This window comes from Pholcus phalangioides, unplaced genomic scaffold (assembly GCF_987345545.1).
Source record: "Pholcus phalangioides strain wild (caught in Gottingen) unplaced genomic scaffold, Ppha-v1.0 ptg000014l_1, whole genome shotgun sequence".
Lineage (NCBI taxonomy): Eukaryota > Metazoa > Arthropoda > Arachnida > Araneae > Pholcidae > Pholcus > Pholcus phalangioides.
Window position 1 is genome coordinate 4,478,357 of NW_028301607.1, and position 18,947 is coordinate 4,497,303.

Sequence of the window (18,947 nt, forward strand, 5' to 3'; positions counted from 1 at the left end):
GCGGGGTCACCGCCGATGACGCAACGCACCTGCATCTACGCGTAGTACGTCGACGACGACGACGACGAGGAGAGTAAAAAGAACAATAATAATAATAATAATAAAAGTGAAAAAGAGAGATAAATAATAGTAAAATAATATATATATAAAAAAAATGGCTAAACAGTGAAGCATAGAAAGTAACAGAGCTAAATACGTGAAGGGTGAGGAAAAAAAAAAAAGAAGAGCTCTAGAGAGGAGTGAGATGAGTGAGAGAGAGTCATGCGAACCCGGAGCTGTGGAGTGTAGCGTCCTTTTTTGTTTACAGCGTTTTTAAATGGCCTCTAGAAAGGACGCATGAAAGCCATTTGAGGACAGCTTCAGTGTTGTTGTTGTTTTTAATTTGATTCCGTGCGTGCTTGCGTGCAATTATTCCTCGGAAAGGATTGTTACACCCACCCACCCCTCAGTGTGGACGTGCATTTCCCACTCCCGTTTAGACAGCATGTGCGGTCATGACCAAATGTGACGTTATCATGCCGCAGCAGCAGAAAAGGCCGCCGGACCCGATGCCTGTAATCACCGAAGGGTCATCGTCGTCGTCGCGGGTGAGGCGGACCCTGTTCGGTCCCGTCGACCACGAGCAAACGCTGAAGTTCGTCGAGCGCGAACTCGAGAAGCAGATGAAGTTCGACCAGGAGAAGTGGAACTTCGACTTCGTCAACGAGAAGCCGCTGAACGGGCCGAACAAACGGTACGAGTGGGTCCGAGTGAACGTTGGAGGAGGAGGACTGAACGGTCACCGCGACGCAGCGCCTGGACAGTGTGACGGTAACGACTGTGACGATGACCGAGGGGCCAGCCGCGTCGCGAATGGCTTCTGCGACGGTCACGGTGGGACTAATGGTCAGATGCATATTACGGGTGAGTGGAGTTTTTCATCAATTCATCTTTGTTGATTTTAGTGTCAATTTATACTAGGGTTGATGCAGGGCCGTCTGAAAAAAAAAAAAACTGCAGGCCGCCTCTGACTTGACGTGCAGACGGGCTTGCCTACCAATTTAGATGCTTAATTCCGAAAAATTCAACCAGTCCCCAGGGCAGTCTTAAGAGTATCATAGGTTCCCTGGCCAAGGGTTTTTCGGAGGCCCTACCTGGTAAATCCTAAAAAATTTCAACCGGATCTCATTTTTGTGAGGTCCCTCTTCTCTTGAGGTGCCCGGGTGGGCCCATGCATTAAGACGGCACTGCCCCTTCCCCCTCGTGGCCCCCCTGGCCGTGCTGCTCATGCCTTAAAGCGGCGCTGAGCTTATGATTCATATTAAAGTGATAGGTGGTGGGACGCATCCTAAAATTTCACACCTTCTCAGGGTCGTTTTTATAAGTAGCATAATGGGGTCTTAGGTGAAGGTTGGTTTAGAGTCACCTTAGATTTGTACCCCCAATCTTTGGAATTAAGTACAACAATAATGAACATTCGCAAGTGCCCCATTTGGGGTCGTGCATGGGTTATGACGGGCCTGCATCAGTTGCCAATATTCCCTCTAAAATTTTTGTTCTCATCTGTCTATATCGTAATCGATCGATGTCGTTATTTTTGTCATCAGTCTCGACCCAAGATTTGTGTTTAAGTGATGCCAATGGTGTCTAAGAAAAAAGTCGCTATCCAAGTCAATGATATATGATATGGTGGTACTTAATCGATTGCGACTCAAAAATCGATGACATCTGTCATGTCAGTGGAGTTTGATCAGTTGCGATCCAAAAATCGAGATCTTGATAATATGCCATCGATTGTCAATCAGTGACATCTATTATGACGGTGGTGCTTGATTAATTGTGATTCAAAAATCGATGGCATGTGTTCTAGTATTTCAGTGAAACTTGATGAGTTTGGCTCAATAATCAGTGAAATCTATTATGATGGTGGTACTTGATAAACTGCAACCTAAAATCGATGGCATTTGTTATTCCAGTGGGATTTGATTAATTACGACCCAAAATATGATGACGTCATCTACGTCAGTGGTGCTTGAGGTGTTGCAACACAAAAATTGTGACATCAAATTATACTAGTGTTACTTCATCAACTGCGACCCAAAAAAATCGATGGAATATATTGTGTCGGTGGTATTTGCTCCATGCGACCCAAAAATTGATGGCATGTATGGTGACAGTGATGCTTGGTCAATTGCGACTCAAATATCGATGGCATCTATCCGGGCCGTAACAAGGATTTTCCGCTCCCACCCCACAGTGAAATTCGATGATTTTGTAACGGGATTTTTTCTCCCACCTAAAATTTGTCTCCCCATAAATTTCGCCGCCCGGGGCAGTTGTCCCATTTGCCGCCCTTTATTTCCGACCCTGACATCCATTATGCCAATGGGGCTTGATCTCAATAATCAATGACAATTTTGACGATAGTACTTGATTAATTGCAACTTATAATCGATGACATGCTATGTCAATGAGGCTTGATCAATTATGACTCAAAATATAACATGTATGTCTGTGGTGATTGATGAGTTCCGGGATTACACTATAAAAGTTTGATAAAAACTCTTTTATAAAACTTAAAAAAAAATCCAACCAATAAGCATATTGGTTACATTCGAGCAAATGCAACTGATGATCTTAATGGTTGCATTTTTCAAGTTTTATGAAAGAACTTTTCTAAAACTTTTATATTGTAATCCCGGCCTAAAATTATGTATAGTATATTCATTGATTATTGGGGTAAAATCTAATGTGGGGAGGGGGGGGTGACACGCACAAACAGCCTCAGCCCCCAGGTTGCGGCACCTATAGCACGTATTGCGACTGTAGTGCTTGGTCAGTTGCGACTAAAAAATGTATGACTTCTTTTCACGGTGGTGCATGATCAATTGCAAACCAAAATATGATTTCTATGCCAGCGGGACTTGATCAGTCGTGACTCAAAACAAAAAAAAAACGGTGACATCTATTATTACGCCAGTGATGCTTGATAAAACCGAAAATCGGTTCCATTTACAGCCGATCCCGCTTATGATAGGCCTATTTTTCATGAAAAACGTTATAAGTGGAGCTCTTGCGCTTTAAACGCGAAATGTCCGAGTTTTAATAGACCACGAAAATGAATCTCACGTTCTAAGCGGGAACGTAATAAGTGGGATCCATCGAATTAAATGACGGTGGTGCTTATCAATTACGGCCCAAAAATCGATTACATTTTTTATGACGGTGGTGCTTGATCAAAGAACTGCGACCCAAAAACCGATAACATCTATATGATGCCAGTGGTGTTTGATCAATCACAATCCAGAAGAAAAGAGAATGTTTGAAAAAAAAAGAAGAAAAAAATATTAATTCGACGATGACAGTGACGTCACTACTACCCGGAATCGATACGATGCTTGAACAGTCGTGGCCTCGAGATGACCCGCGGTCCAGAAAAGAAAAAAAAAATTCAATCATATTTATATGTGATATCATTGTTCAACGATCATTGACAATTCGGACCAGGTCACGTAAACCTCACACTCACCAGGTTTACGATCTCCGCAACGTACAGGTGTTACGCCACTGGGAATGAGGAAAAAATGTGTCATGAGAGACGGCGATACACTGATACATCTCCTTGTATAGAGAAAAGAACGTGATTGTACGCGTTTGGAAAATAAAAACTGAGAGTGACTCGTTTGACGGAAGAGGGTTGTTGAATCATTGGCGTGGTATGCATGCTGCGGCGTCCGTACAAGAAAGAGAGAAGGGGGGAGGGATAAAAACACACAAAACGTATAATTTCAGACTTTCATTTACACTTCCAGTGGCGTAAGTATTTTTTGTGTGAACTTATGTGAACTGCGGGAATTAAAAAAAAAAGGTACTGGAATGGTCAGACTATATGGGATCAATTTGATCATCTAGGCAGCGGTTCTCAACCTATTCTGACTCCCGGAGCTCTTTCCAACATATAATTTCTATGGCGGAGCCCCGTTTGGCTCGAGGAGCCCTTTTTAGTATATAACTTATATGGTGGTACCCTTCAGACCTCTGTTTTGTTTTTTAATCAAATTTACTGATTTATTTTAGTCTCCTCGAGCAGCTGCGGAGCCCCTGGGAAGTGCACACGGAGCTCCAAGGGCTCCGCGGAGCACCGGTTGAGAACCGCTGATCTATGGGTTCCCGGTTTTTGCCGCTGTAAATATTAATGCTCCTGCTTTCAAGTATTATTATATTGATAGTTTCAAAGTGGTGGTCCATGGAGCCCACGAGGGTTGTTCCCACCAAAGATAGTTGAATTCATAAAAGTACACACACACACCCCTCTAGTCACTGACTATAACGCAGTGTAGTTGATCCGTGGTTATCTCCGTGTTTGAGCTGGGGGAGGGGGGGGGGGGTCCTCGGGTTACCGTTAATCGAAACACACCATTCTACATGCCCACTTTGTACGTAAAAATGACACACACCTATCCTTGAACATGCATGGATTCGTCATTTCATTTTGTTTTTTTAATCGGAAAATTTCAAGCCCAGTGTCATCATTCGGATATTTGTGGAGAGTGAAGGGAAGGCTCTCGTAGAGGCGAATTTGAGGTTACCCATCATGTGACAAGATCTAAAAGCTATCCCTGGGCCCTTGCCAGATAAGGATTTCATAAAATACATCACATGAGGAAAAAAAAGTCAACAGTTGCTTCGGCCCCGGGTACCCCCTCAAGGGTAAGATCATTTGTAATAGCATTTTTTTCCCCCCCTTTTCTATTTCAGTGAAACCTATACTAATGTGTATCCCGACTCTTCTGCAAGAGAGTCTTGTTTGGGGCGTGACTTAATCACGTTTCTAAATCATTGTCCAGTTCTTTTTTTTTTTTTCTTATTCCCCCTCCCCTCCACCCGTTCTCAAATCGTTCACGGTATATAAAAAAAATTACAGCAAATTGTCCATCTTATGGACGTTTCGTGATTTTGTCATTGCCTTGCGTATAAAAAACTATTAAGAGAAGCCCAAAAAAAAAAAGATGGTAATGGTTTTTTGTCTGGAATATTTCAGACATAGTGATGGCAAGAAAGGAAAGGGAAAAGTCTTTTCTTCCTTTTAATCTCCCCATATTTAGAAACAGGTCGAAATAGATGCAAAATTTACCCTAGATAAGCAAGAAGCCCCCCGACTTAAGTTGTTTACAAAATCGGATGCTTCCAATCTATGTTGTTATGAAAATACAAAATCTGCCTTAACAGAAGCTTCATATCGTGTGAACCAGTATTAACTTGATAACAATGCGAAATCTCAATAAACGTTAGCCATAGAATTTCAATCGAGTAAACCGGTAACAAACAATCTACCTAAACAAGAGCCCGGGATTGAAGCTTCCAATCGAGTTCAATGGTTCCCAAACTTCTGTCACTTGCGGCTCCCTTGCCCAATTCAGGGTTCATCTGCAGCTCCCACAGAATAGTTTGGTATATATTTTACCATATGAGTTCTCATTTCAAAGCATAAATAGGCACACTAATCAGTATCTCCAGCTCGCCGCGACGCCTCTGACAAAGGTTGACAACGCCGACTTGCGGAAACACGAGTAAACCGATAATTAATTTGATAACAATTTGAAATCTGCCTAAACGTGAACCCTGGGATGGAAGGTTCCAATCGAGTAAACAAGTTATAACTTGATAGCAATGCGAAATGTGCCCAAACATGAGCCCTTAAATGGAAGCTTTTAGTCGAGTAAATCGATAATCAATTTGATAACAATACACAATCTGCCTGAACATGAGCCCTAGCTCATAGAATGGAAGCATCTAATCGAATAAACCGGTAATAACTTGATAGCAATGCGAAACAGGCATAAACATGAGTTCCAGAATGGAAGCTTCTGTTTGAGTTAACTAGTCGAATAATGTGCTAGGGACTGCACATATGAACTCAGAACACACATCCGGCATGTACCAATTTGTAAGGAATTACGCAGAGCAATGTGTACGAGAGTAATATGTGCTGTTAAGTAGTAGTGATTGAATAAACCAGTAACCTTGATAACAGTGTGAAATCTAATAATAGCTTTCAGTCGAGAAAACCAGTAACAAACAATACTTAATCTGCCTAAACAGAAGCACAAGATGAAATCTTCCAATCAAGTAACTGGCAATAACTTTATAACAATGCGGAAACTGCCTAAATATGAGCCCGTGATGGGAACTTCCAGTAGAGTAAACCAGTAATAAATCGATAACATTGCGAAATCTGCCTAAACATGAGCCTTACGCATGGAAGCTTCCAATCGGGAGTAACGGATAATGACTTTATAACAATGGGAAATCTGCCTAAATATGAGCCCCCTTATTCAAGCCTTCAATCGAGCAAACCAGTGATAACTTGATTACAATGAGAAATCATAACAAACATGAGCCCTGGTGTCATCAATGAAAGCTTTGGATTTGGTAAACACGCAACTGCTGCTTAATTATTCGAAGCCAAATTGTGAAAGTTTGACGTTACTCCAGCTGAATTCGAGGTCTAAATATAAATGCTGTTATGCGTGTGTATATGTTGTCATTCTGCCATGGCAGCAGTTTTCTATCTATAGCCTTCTCCCTCCCCAAGAGGATGAAGGAGAAAAGAAAAAGAATCACGCTGCCTCCACAGAGGAGAGGAACTAGTAGAAACCTCCGTCATGTTTTTCCATGCCGAGTGCCTGCTGGTACCAGCAAATGCACGTGGATTTCTGTCGTTGGCCCGGGGGGCCCCTACGACCTCTTATATACTTTTCACAACAAATCTCTCTTTTTTTGGATCGGTGGTGGAGGGAAGATATCCACGGAAAGGTTTTTATGAGGCTTCTGTCCCTCCTTACATGTCAACTATGCTGGTTGTAGGAGTTAAAAAAAAAAAGCTGGAAACTGGAATGGGGGATTTTTTCCTGCCATGTTTATACGGGCTTTTGAGACTTATAATGTGACCCCGTGATCTGGGTATTCGTCATACTTTGAAATATTTCTTTCGCACGTGCGATTTTTGCTCCCCGGGTGTTAGTCATCAAGGCATTAGGAAAGGAGAGAAGAAAGAGAAGACTCTCACATGACTTTTGATTTTGAAATACTTAATTTTTTTTTTCCCTTCACTCACTCTGGTGCTTCTTTATTCACATCCGTCTTCCTGGAGAACAAAAGCTCCACATGCACTTGTGGCTGTATCCAGTACTTGGACGTGAAGCTTTTTGCAATGACGCAGCAGCCTGGGAACATTTACTCAAAAATATAGGAGCTCCTTTATACACATGGAGAACGATAGCACCAAATCTACTTTACGGCGTTCGTGCTCGTTTTCTAGGTGCAAAATCTTAGGATCACGGTCCAGGGACATTCACGTAACAAAGTGAGCGATCCTTTACATGGAGTGCAATATCTTCAAATCACGCTTTTGGCATTCGAAGCCATTTGAGCCTTTCGTGCTCGTTCTTTAGACGCAGAATCTTAAGATTACAGTTCAGGGACATATTAATGTAAAAATATGAAGGATCCTTTACAAGGAATGAAACAACTCCAAATCTGCTTTCGGCTTTGGTACTCGTTCTGTAGACGCAAAACATTTTGATGACAGCCTGGGGACGTCTACATAACAATGTGAAGGATCTTTTACAGGGAGTGTAAGAGGCCGGGATTACAATATAAAAGTTTTTATAAAAGTCTTTTTACAAAACTTTGCAAATGCGCTTTAGCTTTAGTACTCGTTCACTCGGCTCAGAATCTTGCGATAAAAAAAAGCTCAAAGACAATTACATAATAACGTAAAGGATTACTCCCTCCCCACCCGAATATGCTTCTCGTTCTTTAGACGCCTGATCTTACGATGACGACCGAGGTAAATTTGCAATGTGAAGGATCCTTCACACGGAGCGCAATCGCTCTAAAATACGCTTTTGGATTTCGTGCTCATTCTTTAGACGCCAAATCTTATGATTACCGTCCAGGGGCATTTATGCAACAATGTGAAAGATCCTTTATATGGCGTGCAACAACTCCAAATCTGCTTCCGGCTTTGGTACTTGTTCTTTTGGTGCAAAATCTCACGATGACAGTCCGTTAAAATTTGCATAACGCAAAGAATCCTTTACATAAAGTGCAATTCCTCCAAATGCGCTTTTTGGCTTTCGTGGTCGTTCTTTGAACGCAAAATCTTACGATGGCAACCCAAGACATTTACAATACATAGCAATATGAAGGAGATTCTCTACACGTAAACTACACCTCCAAATGCGCTTTCAGCTTTAGTACTTGTCCTTTTGACACGAAATCTTTCGATTACAGCCCAAGGACATTTATGTTAACAATATGAAGGATCCTTTACACGGAATCCTATACCTCCAATTGCGCTTATGACTTGTCTGCTCGTTCATTAGATGAAAACTTTAACCATGTCTTATCGGCATCAGCTTGGGGACATTTATATAGTAATGTAAAGGATCCATCGTTATTAGATGGATGTCTAAAAAAAGTTGTTTTCGCTACAAGCTCTCAAGTTCCCCAAGTATTTTGTTCAATGTTATGTTCTTTTGCAACACTCTTGTATACAGTGCAACATGCGATGAACTATTTTTTTCCCCGCTCTGTTTCCGAGACGGTTAGTTTCGAAATCAATTTCTTGGTGGGCGTGGTGCGAGTGAGTTTCAGGGAAATTTTTGGCGGTGTGTGTAATTTCTTTGCCCAAGAATGACGTCACGGATCGTGACGTGACGGTGTGGTTTCCAGCACGTGAGGTGAGCGTTTTTTCGCTCGTAAAATGACATCGCCGAAATGGGGGGAAAAAAAGCCCGGCTTTTTCTCTCATTTCGTGAAAAGTTAATTGCAGGGCTACAAGTAATACTATGTATTGCCCCCAAAAAATAGAATTCAATGGTGGTGGTCTCTGACAATGATTCCAGTAATTAAGGTATTTTCTTCTTCGTTCGCTTTCATGAGTTCCCTGATCCGTTGGAAAACGTACATACTCTGATATACACTGAGCTCCGGTGCTGTCCACTGGATTATCGATGTACTATACTATCTTGGGTCTCCCCCATAACCGGTTTCCTCCTTTCTTTCAAACCGAACGCAACTGTTTTATCGCCATCAGAAATTTTTTATCAAATGAATTTTGCCGGAAGTGTGCACGTGTACCTAACAGCTCAGTGCGTATCTAGTGTTGTGCGTGAATTGTTAGTGCTGCCATCTACTTTTCAAACCATGAGTGAAGTATGATGATTGAACATGTGCACCGTTGTAAGTTTGGCGAGACTTTTTACCAGGGAGATCTTCTTGTATTTACGCCTCGAAGTTGTGTACCATAGAAAACCAACTTCAGTCGACCACTGGTGGGGGTCAAACCCGGGTTCTCGCTAGATGCGAATCCATCCAGCACCTCCTAGAGATGGAAGGCCTCTGCACTGTTTGACATAAACGTCATCCAGACTACCTAGCAAGTTTGCCACATTTTGAAAAACACAGCATCCTATTTCGTCATGATAGTATGATAATATCAGGTTAGAAACATTTGCAAATAGGATGGCAAAGGCTAATGCAATACGGTTGCTGCTAGCTGGTGAGACGGTTTAAAAATTTGCTCCCGGGGTGACAGGGTAAACCAGACAAATATAGTCTGTGACCTTTACTGATAGGTAAAGGATGTGGAAGTTTCGGCTTTGAGGATACTTTCTTCAGAGATTCGGTAGAACAACAGTGAGGGAGTAAAAGAAATGTGATGAAAAAGAACATGTACAGTATTTGCTATAAATAAAGAACAGATCCCGGATAATACAGATTAAGCAATTGATCGGATGATTTGGTATTTCAGGTTCTGCATAAGATACAGTGAAACCTAGATATACATAACGATATCGAACTAAGAAGAAATATCTTTGGTAGAGGAATTATCTTTAAATCGACAGTCAAAAGTATTATCACGTGTCATCAGAGTTATGCTGCTGTTGGCAACTTTTCTAAATTCACGTTTTCGGTATAACCGAAAAATGCGCTTTTGAGTATTTATTCGCTGCAAAATACGTATTTCGACTTGCTGATAAAAGAAATTCAGTTGGAAGTGTATAATTGCTCCTGTAAAGGGGGTTATCGCAATACACTTTGGTGTATCGCGCAAAAAATAGCGATATCAAACACTTTCGGTGATTAGGTGATGCCCAACACCGATAATATTATTAGACTTCCCCGGAAGAACTGAAACATGTGACACGAGTTAAAAAAATATACTGAAGTATATTTCGAGCAAAAAATAGATATAATAAAAGTTGTAGCTGTTTTTCGAAATTCTCCTTAAAAAATATCGTTGTAGAGGGATTTATCATAGTAAAGGATATCGTTGTATCGAGAGAAGTTTAACATTACAGACTATTATAGGATGTTCCAAACAATATTTGAAAAAAATACCGTTGTAGAGGGATTTACCGTTATATTGAGTATCGTTGTAGCGAGGTTTCACTGGATATGTATCTGTTTTGTGGGCATTGTAAGTAAATAGAGCATAAGGTTCTTTTGTGACATCGAAAACCGTTATTTTGAGACGCCCCCCTGAAATGTGTTTTTCTTGTCATACAACCCCCTATTCGACTGTCACCTCCGCAGACGGCCATTTTTAAGCCGAGTGGCCGTCTTAGAGGAGTTTCACTGTATATATATTATTGAAAAATATATTTTTGTTTTAAAATAGAATTTGAAAAACGGGCTGGGGACGAGGAGGACCACATTTTCCTTAAATGAAAATTTGTTCAAGCAAATTTTAAAAATCTATTGATGGAAAAATTAAAAAAAAAAAGGGGGGGGGGTTCGTGGTGGCTTTTGCCAGAAACAGGAATTAAATAGAAAGGGATAAAAAAAAAAGTTTCGTGTCAAATATATTCAATGTAAAAACTATTGGGGACACAATTTAAGCCAATTTCGCGAGATCCGCCCTGTGTAAAAATGCAAGAATCTCGTTTATTTGCTGCCATCTATCCTCCAAAGACGGAACTGCTAATTGAGAAATATTTTAATAGGTGTAATTTAAATGTTGCAAGATCCGTTGCTCGCTATGCCGAGAATATTTTGTAGATTTCTTTAAAATCGGCATGTGGGGCGCGCCTCAAATATTCAGTTGATTGAATTATGAAGTTGATAACATTATATTAAAAACAAAATTAAAATTGAGTATGATTGCCTTGATATGTGTCGTGTTTTTTATTCTTTTGGCTTTGCCACTAAAGCGAGCAGAGAACACGCAAGGGTGCCACCGGTAATTCTTATATTATCCTCTAGGCTGCAGCAAACGTAATAAGTTTAGAATTCCATTGATTCTCAAACTTTTTCCACCCACGGTTTTTTTTTTGCCGTTGCTGCTATCGTTCATCCGCGGTCCTCCAGAATAGTCTAGAAAGAAATCACTGAATGGCGACACACATCTGTATACCATCTCCTCGTCCAAGGCAGGCTAACGTGCTGGTCTGTCTCCGTTGTCATCCTTGGTGATGGTGGATTGTTATAGCTATGACAAAAAAAGCTGACGGGAGAAATCAAGAAGGATGGCAACTTCCCCTCCCCCCGAACCTGCCTCCACCGGTAAACCGATTTGGGAATGTATTTCCCGTCTCGTCCTGTTGGATCTGTACTGGGTAGGAAGGATTGCGGCGTCGATTCATCAGAGCCTGTATTCCAGACAGAGGTGCGTATCATCGCATGCCATCTCCTCGCGACGCCCGTCAGCCCAATGAGCTGCGACGCACACTTTGAGAACTACTGACTTAGACTAGAGAAAAAAGGGAGCGGGGACATATAACTCCAATGAATGTATATTTCCAGTTATATAATCATGTAACGTCAGTTTTTGTCTACTTGCTGGCCATTTTCGCCAACAATACGCTAAGTGACTGGTTTATATGGTGTGTGCCATCAGCGAAACCCAACACTGGAACGAGAAGGAAGTTTGTTTCAAGTCTCTCCCCCCCACCTGCGGCCAGACTCCAACACATTGCCGTCAGCAGAATTGTCCCTTGACCTCTTTGACGGAGACCCATTGTACTCCTTTGTCGTAACAAAGTACCGATTGTTATTCGGGATAGAAATCTTTCCGATTGTGTCGTGTTACGTACGCCACGTGTCCGTCAGTTTCTATGTTTAGGGCTGTAACCCTTTTCGAGTGGAAAATCGGGTATTTTTCTAGTGGGTAATCTCATTAGTCACTTGATACTCGACTTATTTCACTAAAGGTTGATGAGTGCGTGTGTGTGTGTGTGTGTTTTTTTTCTGGGAATTTTTAGAAACCGCATTTTCAATGTCCCCGCGGAACACACGAAAATGCGTCACGTGACCGTTAATTAACGTGGCTTTTTTTTTTTTCCTACCCCCTATATTCCAATTAAAGAACTGACGCCATCACACAAAGTTCTAAGATTCTGGTGAAAAAGACTATCTTTTTCTATGTATTAGTTTTTTTTTTTGTCCTCGTTTTAGAAATCCCTGCTGGCGTTCGTGTATAATGTGACGTTTCTCTCTGTCTCTACATGACGTCACATGGTATAGTTGTAGTGTGTGTTACGTATGTGTGTGGGAAGGATAGTGTGTTGCTTAATTGAAGGAACAGGAGGAGGGGGAAAAAAAACCATCTAATCACGAGGCTAGAGAAATTGTGATGTTACTCTGTAGCTATAAATCTGGTGATGGTGTAGGAGTCGGGATGGATGTCGTTACATATTGTGGCCAAACACATTTCCAGGATATGGTTACGGTCACGTGAGGCCAATATCCTCTTGTGTTATTGTTTTTTTTTTTTACAGCTACATTGATTTAATTGTATCGCATCAAAGGCACTTGTACGCTGCGTGGGTTTTTTTAGGGTCCTCCATTTTTTTTTTTTTCCTTTCTCTATTCTAATAGCAGGTGTCATTGTTAGGATTGCGTGACCTCCCTTGAAAAGGACTGAAATTTCTCTTCTGAAGTTTCTATGATGTAAAATAAAAGTCGTACTTTATGTGGTTGGCGGTGTGTTGTGTGAATTATGGTATCGTGCAATTTGAGAGCATTGTTTCCCACTTTGAATGCATCTACCCATTTCGTGTGTGTCGAGTTTACACAGTGGTTTAACCAATATGCTGTATATAGCAGGGAGGCACAACCTTTCCAGTCCACGGGCCAGATACGCTGTATTTCTGCCGTTCGCGAGTTGGAAACTTGTATATACTGACCATATGAGTTGTATTCTACGGGACATTCCCGTAATGTTGGCCATCGAAACTTGTTTTTTTATAGAATCCCGTTTCTTTATTTTCAACGAGGCTTAGTTGAATTTTTGAAATCAATTATTTAATCAAATCATCTTGAAATTAATTATTTCGTGACTCATGACTCATATTATGGTAATTATGACTGTCATTGTTAATTATGTTCATATAAATATATTCATCTCACAATTGTCATGTACGTTTTTTCGGTAAATCCCATTTTTACACCCATTGTCACTTACAATAGCCATCGTTTTCCTCCATTGGCGATTCTTTTTTTTAGCAATTTCAGCGGTAGTTTTTAGTTTTACTTGAATTTGACAATTTTTTGGCTCTAATTGCCAACTTCACTTGCGTTTGATAATTGTTTTGATTCGGATTGGCAACTTTGAAAAGTTTTTTTCTGCTTTTAGTTGGCAACTTGCGTTTGTCAATTTTTTGATGATAATTGGTGATATCTCGTATTTTCCCGTAAAAATCCGATTGCTACAAATTTTTTTTTCTTCAAAAAATATAGTCAGCTTGGGTATATATTGTGTTTTATGTGTTGATGCATTTGGTCGGAACGCCTTTCGCGGACCTGAGATTGTGCACCTCTGCTGTATAGTATACGGATGCTGTATAGTATAGATTTCCAAAGGTTCTTGTTTGGAAATTTCTATACTCTAATGTTAAACCACTCGTCTCTTTGTGTAACGATAATCCCTCTGCAACGATATTTTTTCCTTTTCGACGTTGTCGTTATATCGAGGTTTCATTGTAAGTGTTTTTTTTTAAATCTTTGCCCCAAACTAATAATTTACGGATGTCCGACTATATCACAGTTCTCCCTCTTTTTTGCTGATCATTTTTCAAATTTTACTTCTGAAATGCTACTTGCGCACACCTGAACGTTATAGGCAACTGTAAAATTTTTCGAATTCTTCGTGAAACAACCCGTATAAAATATAGTCAGCAAGGCAAGAAGGGATGACCATAATCCCTTTTTTGTCGAAAGTTTATTTTGGGATTTCCCGGATCGGAACCAGAAATTGGGGAGACTTTCAGTTGAAGAAAGACCGTTTGTCTCATTTATACTCGATAGTTTTCGTTGAAACCCCGCTAAAAATTCGAGACAACGTTTCATAATGAAAGGTTCAGTGGTAACATGTACTGTTAAGAACGTATTTGGCTGCCTTCATACGTGAACGTTTTGGCACTAGATATAGTAACTTCTGTCATCAACTAAGCACGCCTCTTAATGTGATCACATCGGGACTCGAGTTTTCTGATAAAAATAAACGATTGATAACTATATCCGAAAAATCCCCGGCTCTGCGTACGATGACCATACGTCCCGTTTGGTCAAACGGGACGCAGCTGTTTTTCTTTCCAACATATAACAGGTTTTCAAAACTTTATAAATCGTGAATTTTTTTCCAGTTCTCCTAAAACAGGATTTTCCCCCCTTTGAGCTGAAATCCCTTTTTTTTTTTAAATTTAGAAATAATGAGGAGTTACAATGGAACTGTCTAATGTGTATGAAGGCCCCCCCCCCCCCCGCAAGGGTGGGGCTGACATTGCTTGACAGGCTCGGGACGATTTTCATTATTTTTTGTTTTTTCACGCTATAAACTAACTATAGAGGGGACCCGTGAAAAGTTTGGTCTGGGGGAGGGGGGGGGTGCAGCCAAAGGTCTCGGCCTAGGAGCTGTGCTCCAAGATGTAGGGGCTGTGGTATTACGAATCACGGTATTTCCTATAATACATACTTGTATATTGTACCTTCACTGGTGCAGGTCTTCCAGCCGAGGAACTGTGAATGTGGTCAAATTGAAAAAAATTTGCCCTGAACCGAAGAAAGGGATTTCTTTTTACCTTACATATACCTTCAAATATGAAAAAAAAATTTCGAAAGAAGCGCTATTCATGGATCATAGACAGATCGATTGGGAACCGAGTACGATAGTTTTCGTCAATACGGGATCCTTCCTACCACCTATATATTCTAGCAGATTTATGAAGATGAATTATAGGAGCAAGAGATGAGTCTTTTTCCGAACTTCAAAATATGCAAAAGAAAAAAAATTATCCAAAAAAAACTGGTAACATAATCCGAAGTCCTGATAACTATAAACGAATTTTTCCCACGTTATGATATTGGTACGTTCCGCACTTAGTGAAAGTGATAACTATACCCAAATGATAGCATTATCCGGGATTTTAACAAACGGTGTCTACTGTAGATCCTAATTGTATTAGACTGAGAGGTGGTACCTCTTGATTCAAGCCTCAGTTAAAATTCTAGATTTTGCGTTTTTTTGCGCTCTCTATTCTTGGCTCTTGAAACGAGCATAAAAACATTCTTAAGAAGTCAATATCGTTACTCCCACTAAATCGGATTCCACTGAAGTTGACGTGGACTTGAAGGTACTACAATTCGCTGTTTTGTTGTCCGTCCTCGAAGGTTGTTCCAAGTGATCGCCAAAACAAAAAAAAAAAATCGCTTGTCGCCTATAGGATATTTTTTCCTCGTTGAAAGTGAGGGAACAGGGGGGTAAGTGGAACAAATTCGGGATATTTTTTTCTTACCCTCCCCACATTGAGCTATACGTTTAAATCATCCGTTATCAGAAAAATAAAAGCTCAATGGTTCCAAAAGGAAAAAAAATTACAGAATCCTTGATGAATTGGCGCCATAAACTGCTTTTTTTGGAGCTCTCGAGATATTTTAGGTGGGGCGACACTTGGGAAATACAGTTTGTGTGTGAACGACCCACTTGTGATTCCACTAGGTAGAGCACAGAGTAATAATACTATAGAGTGCGCGCGAGGGGTTACAATGTGAAGCAAAGATCCGGAGTCACGTGACTCCGGTCGAAATTCTGGTCAGGGAATCTCGCTGGCAATGCTTTCCTTATGGCTACTCGTATGACGATCTACACGTGCTGTCTTATTTTTGATTAGAATGGTCACCACGTGTGCAGCTTTCGGATGTTCTGAACGGTTTAGGAAAGGGGGACCAGTGTCCTTTCACAAGGGAATACTTTTTTGCTTATTCCCCTTCTTATAAATTAAAAATTGGAATATTAAATTGACGATGCAATGGATTTCTGACGTAATCTCAGTTTTTAACGACTCCATTTTGGATTTAATTCAATTAAAGTTCCAAGTTTTGGTAAAATTCAAATGTCATGAGTCATTATTAAATGTTTTAATACAATTTTTGGCAATAAATGATTGAAATTGTGAGTTTTATGAAGTTTTAACTGAAATATACGTCTCCGCAAGATTTGGCGAGATTTGGCGAGCTAGTGAGTTCATTCGAGTTTTGCTCAACTTATAAGAAAATATGCTTTTCAGAAGGAGAAATTTATGAAAAATATTCTATTTAAATAGAATGTGAGGGAAACTCCCCCCCCCCTCTAGACAATTGCAGTTTGGCATAAAAATGCATAACAACCTCTAAAAATAATAGTATTTTTACCCCTCTTCACACCTGAGATAAAACTATTACAGAAAAGAAATTTTTTTATTCATTAATTTATGTTTGTTGTATGTGAAATTGCCTCTTCAAACAAGAAAATTAATTATTCAATTGATTTTTTGAGTCAATATCTGTACTAAGACCTGAAGTCATATATTGTGTACCTCAGATGTTATCTTGAAAAAGAATCATTCTAAAAACGATTTAATACCGTAAATTAAGATTAACATATGCATACTTTTGGAGCGAAGAGATTACATATGTCACATATATATATATATATATATATATATATATATATATATATATATGTGACATGTGTAAATATTATATTATATATATGAAATATTATATCCTAAAATATTATATATATATATATATATATATATATATACACACTTTAAATTATTACATATATACTCTACATGGAATTTTAATTCTTATAATTTAGAGAAATTGATGATGAGATTCTGTAATTTTCTTGAGTAAAATCTATTTTAATCCTGAAATATTATGTAAGTGTTTACAGTTTTGTGTGATGAGGTTATAAAAGGTTTTTCAGGAATGTTAGAAATGAAACTTTTTCTTATTGTTTGAATATTATTTCATGACTGAATATGGTATGAGTGTGAATGTGTTACATTACATAACATATGATGCATTATAATTAATTATACATTAATTATGAGTATATAGAGTAATTGTAATGTTCTGGAAAGATATATTTTTGTTTTAATAACCCCTAGTATAAATAAATTTTCGAAATTAAAAGCGACAAAGTGAATGAAGAGAATATTTAAAAATATAAATGAATTAGGCTTTACAACATATACGATTTTCTAGCATTTATTTTTACTCCAACATATTATGTATAATGTATCAAATTTACAGTAACATAAACATTATATATTTGTTGTATACAATATTTTGTTTCCTGTGTGTGTATAGATATTTAGAAAGCTATTAAAAACTGTGCCAAAAAAATTTATTTCATGAAATTTATACTGTTTATATTCACTTCCTTCAAATATTATATATTCAATTAAAATTTAAAAACCCATGTGTTAAGAAATTATTAAGAATTATCCCTTAATGGAAAATAAAAAAATTCCGTTTTCCAATATTTGTTTATTTTATAGAATTTATTTTTTCAAATCTGATACTCCCTAAATATTTCACATAAAAATGAGTGAAATTCATTGAAAAAATGAAGGAAAGTTTTCATCAACTTGATCGAATTGAGTCAAATTTCGTTACAGCAACATCCTAGCTTCTGCGAAAACGCGCCAAATGTAATAGCGCAGAACCTGTTCTTTCCCCGACAATACTGCTCATCTTTTCTTCACGTTCGACAAGTTTTATGAATAGCGTGCGCGGTCTATTTATATCTTAAGTCTATGAGGTAGAGTCAAGTAGGGTAGAGTTCTTTTTTTTCCCCCTTCGACTCTGTTCATTCGTGAGTGCTTCTGCATCTCAGCGTTGGAATGAATATATTTTGGATTTTATTCAAGTCTTGAAACATTTCCTAGACTCAGTTGGAAGTAAAATGTGATGTTCGGTTCTTCTGAACGAGATCCACTTACATAATTATGGAGTTCGTTCAATGGGTTTGAAGTATTTCCAATATTCGACCTTTCAGAGTTCCCAAGCAGGATACCCGGTCGTGTGAGAGAGTTCCCCCCCCCCCCCCCAGCAATGTCCACTTTCGATTTCCTCCATAGCAAATGCCTCCCCCCCACCCCAGAATCCTCTATTGATTCAGTCCGTAAAAGAAAACGAATTTGGCCAACGGAATTCCTTATTTATCCTGCCCATAGAAAACGGAAGCCGGGGAGCCCACATACCTTCCGCACGTTCCTGGATATATGCAATGAACGCTTTTTACGTTTTGCTAGCAATGTGCGCAATTCCAGGAGAAACGCTGGCAAATGTTCCACGCATTTCTAGGGTCGTGCGCAGGGGTAGGTACGTACTCTTCTTCAACACGTTTCTAACGATAAACCAAATTCATACGCATTCTTTCTACTCTTCCACACATTTGCAGTGATACACAAGCTTCCAATGTATTTCTAAGGGTGCACACTTTGGAACGCATTTCTTAGGGTACGAACTTTTGTACGCATTTGAAGAGGGGGGGGGGTACAGTCTACACTGCTGCTAAACATCAATGCATTTCTAAGGATGCGGGATATTTCTACGCATTTTTGGTGGCACGTGCGTTACCTTCCCTTCCACACGATTCCAACGATTCGCTTCGCAAGGAACGCTTT

At 39.5% G+C, this 18,947-nt stretch overlaps 1 protein-coding gene across 1 annotated transcript in view; it reads left to right on the forward strand.

Moving 5' to 3' along the window:
* The first annotated feature begins 231 nt into the window (after nucleotides 1-231).
* LOC149078002 (uncharacterized) overlaps nucleotides 232-18,947 on the forward strand; it is a 52,951-nt gene continuing 34,235 nt past the window's right edge. Inside the window, exon 1 of the mRNA XM_089241560.1 lies at nucleotides 232-903. Within this exon, the coding sequence (XP_089097686.1) occupies nucleotides 495-903 (409 nt within the window). The 5' untranslated portion in view covers nucleotides 232-494. The remainder of the gene's footprint in view (nucleotides 904-18,947) is intronic.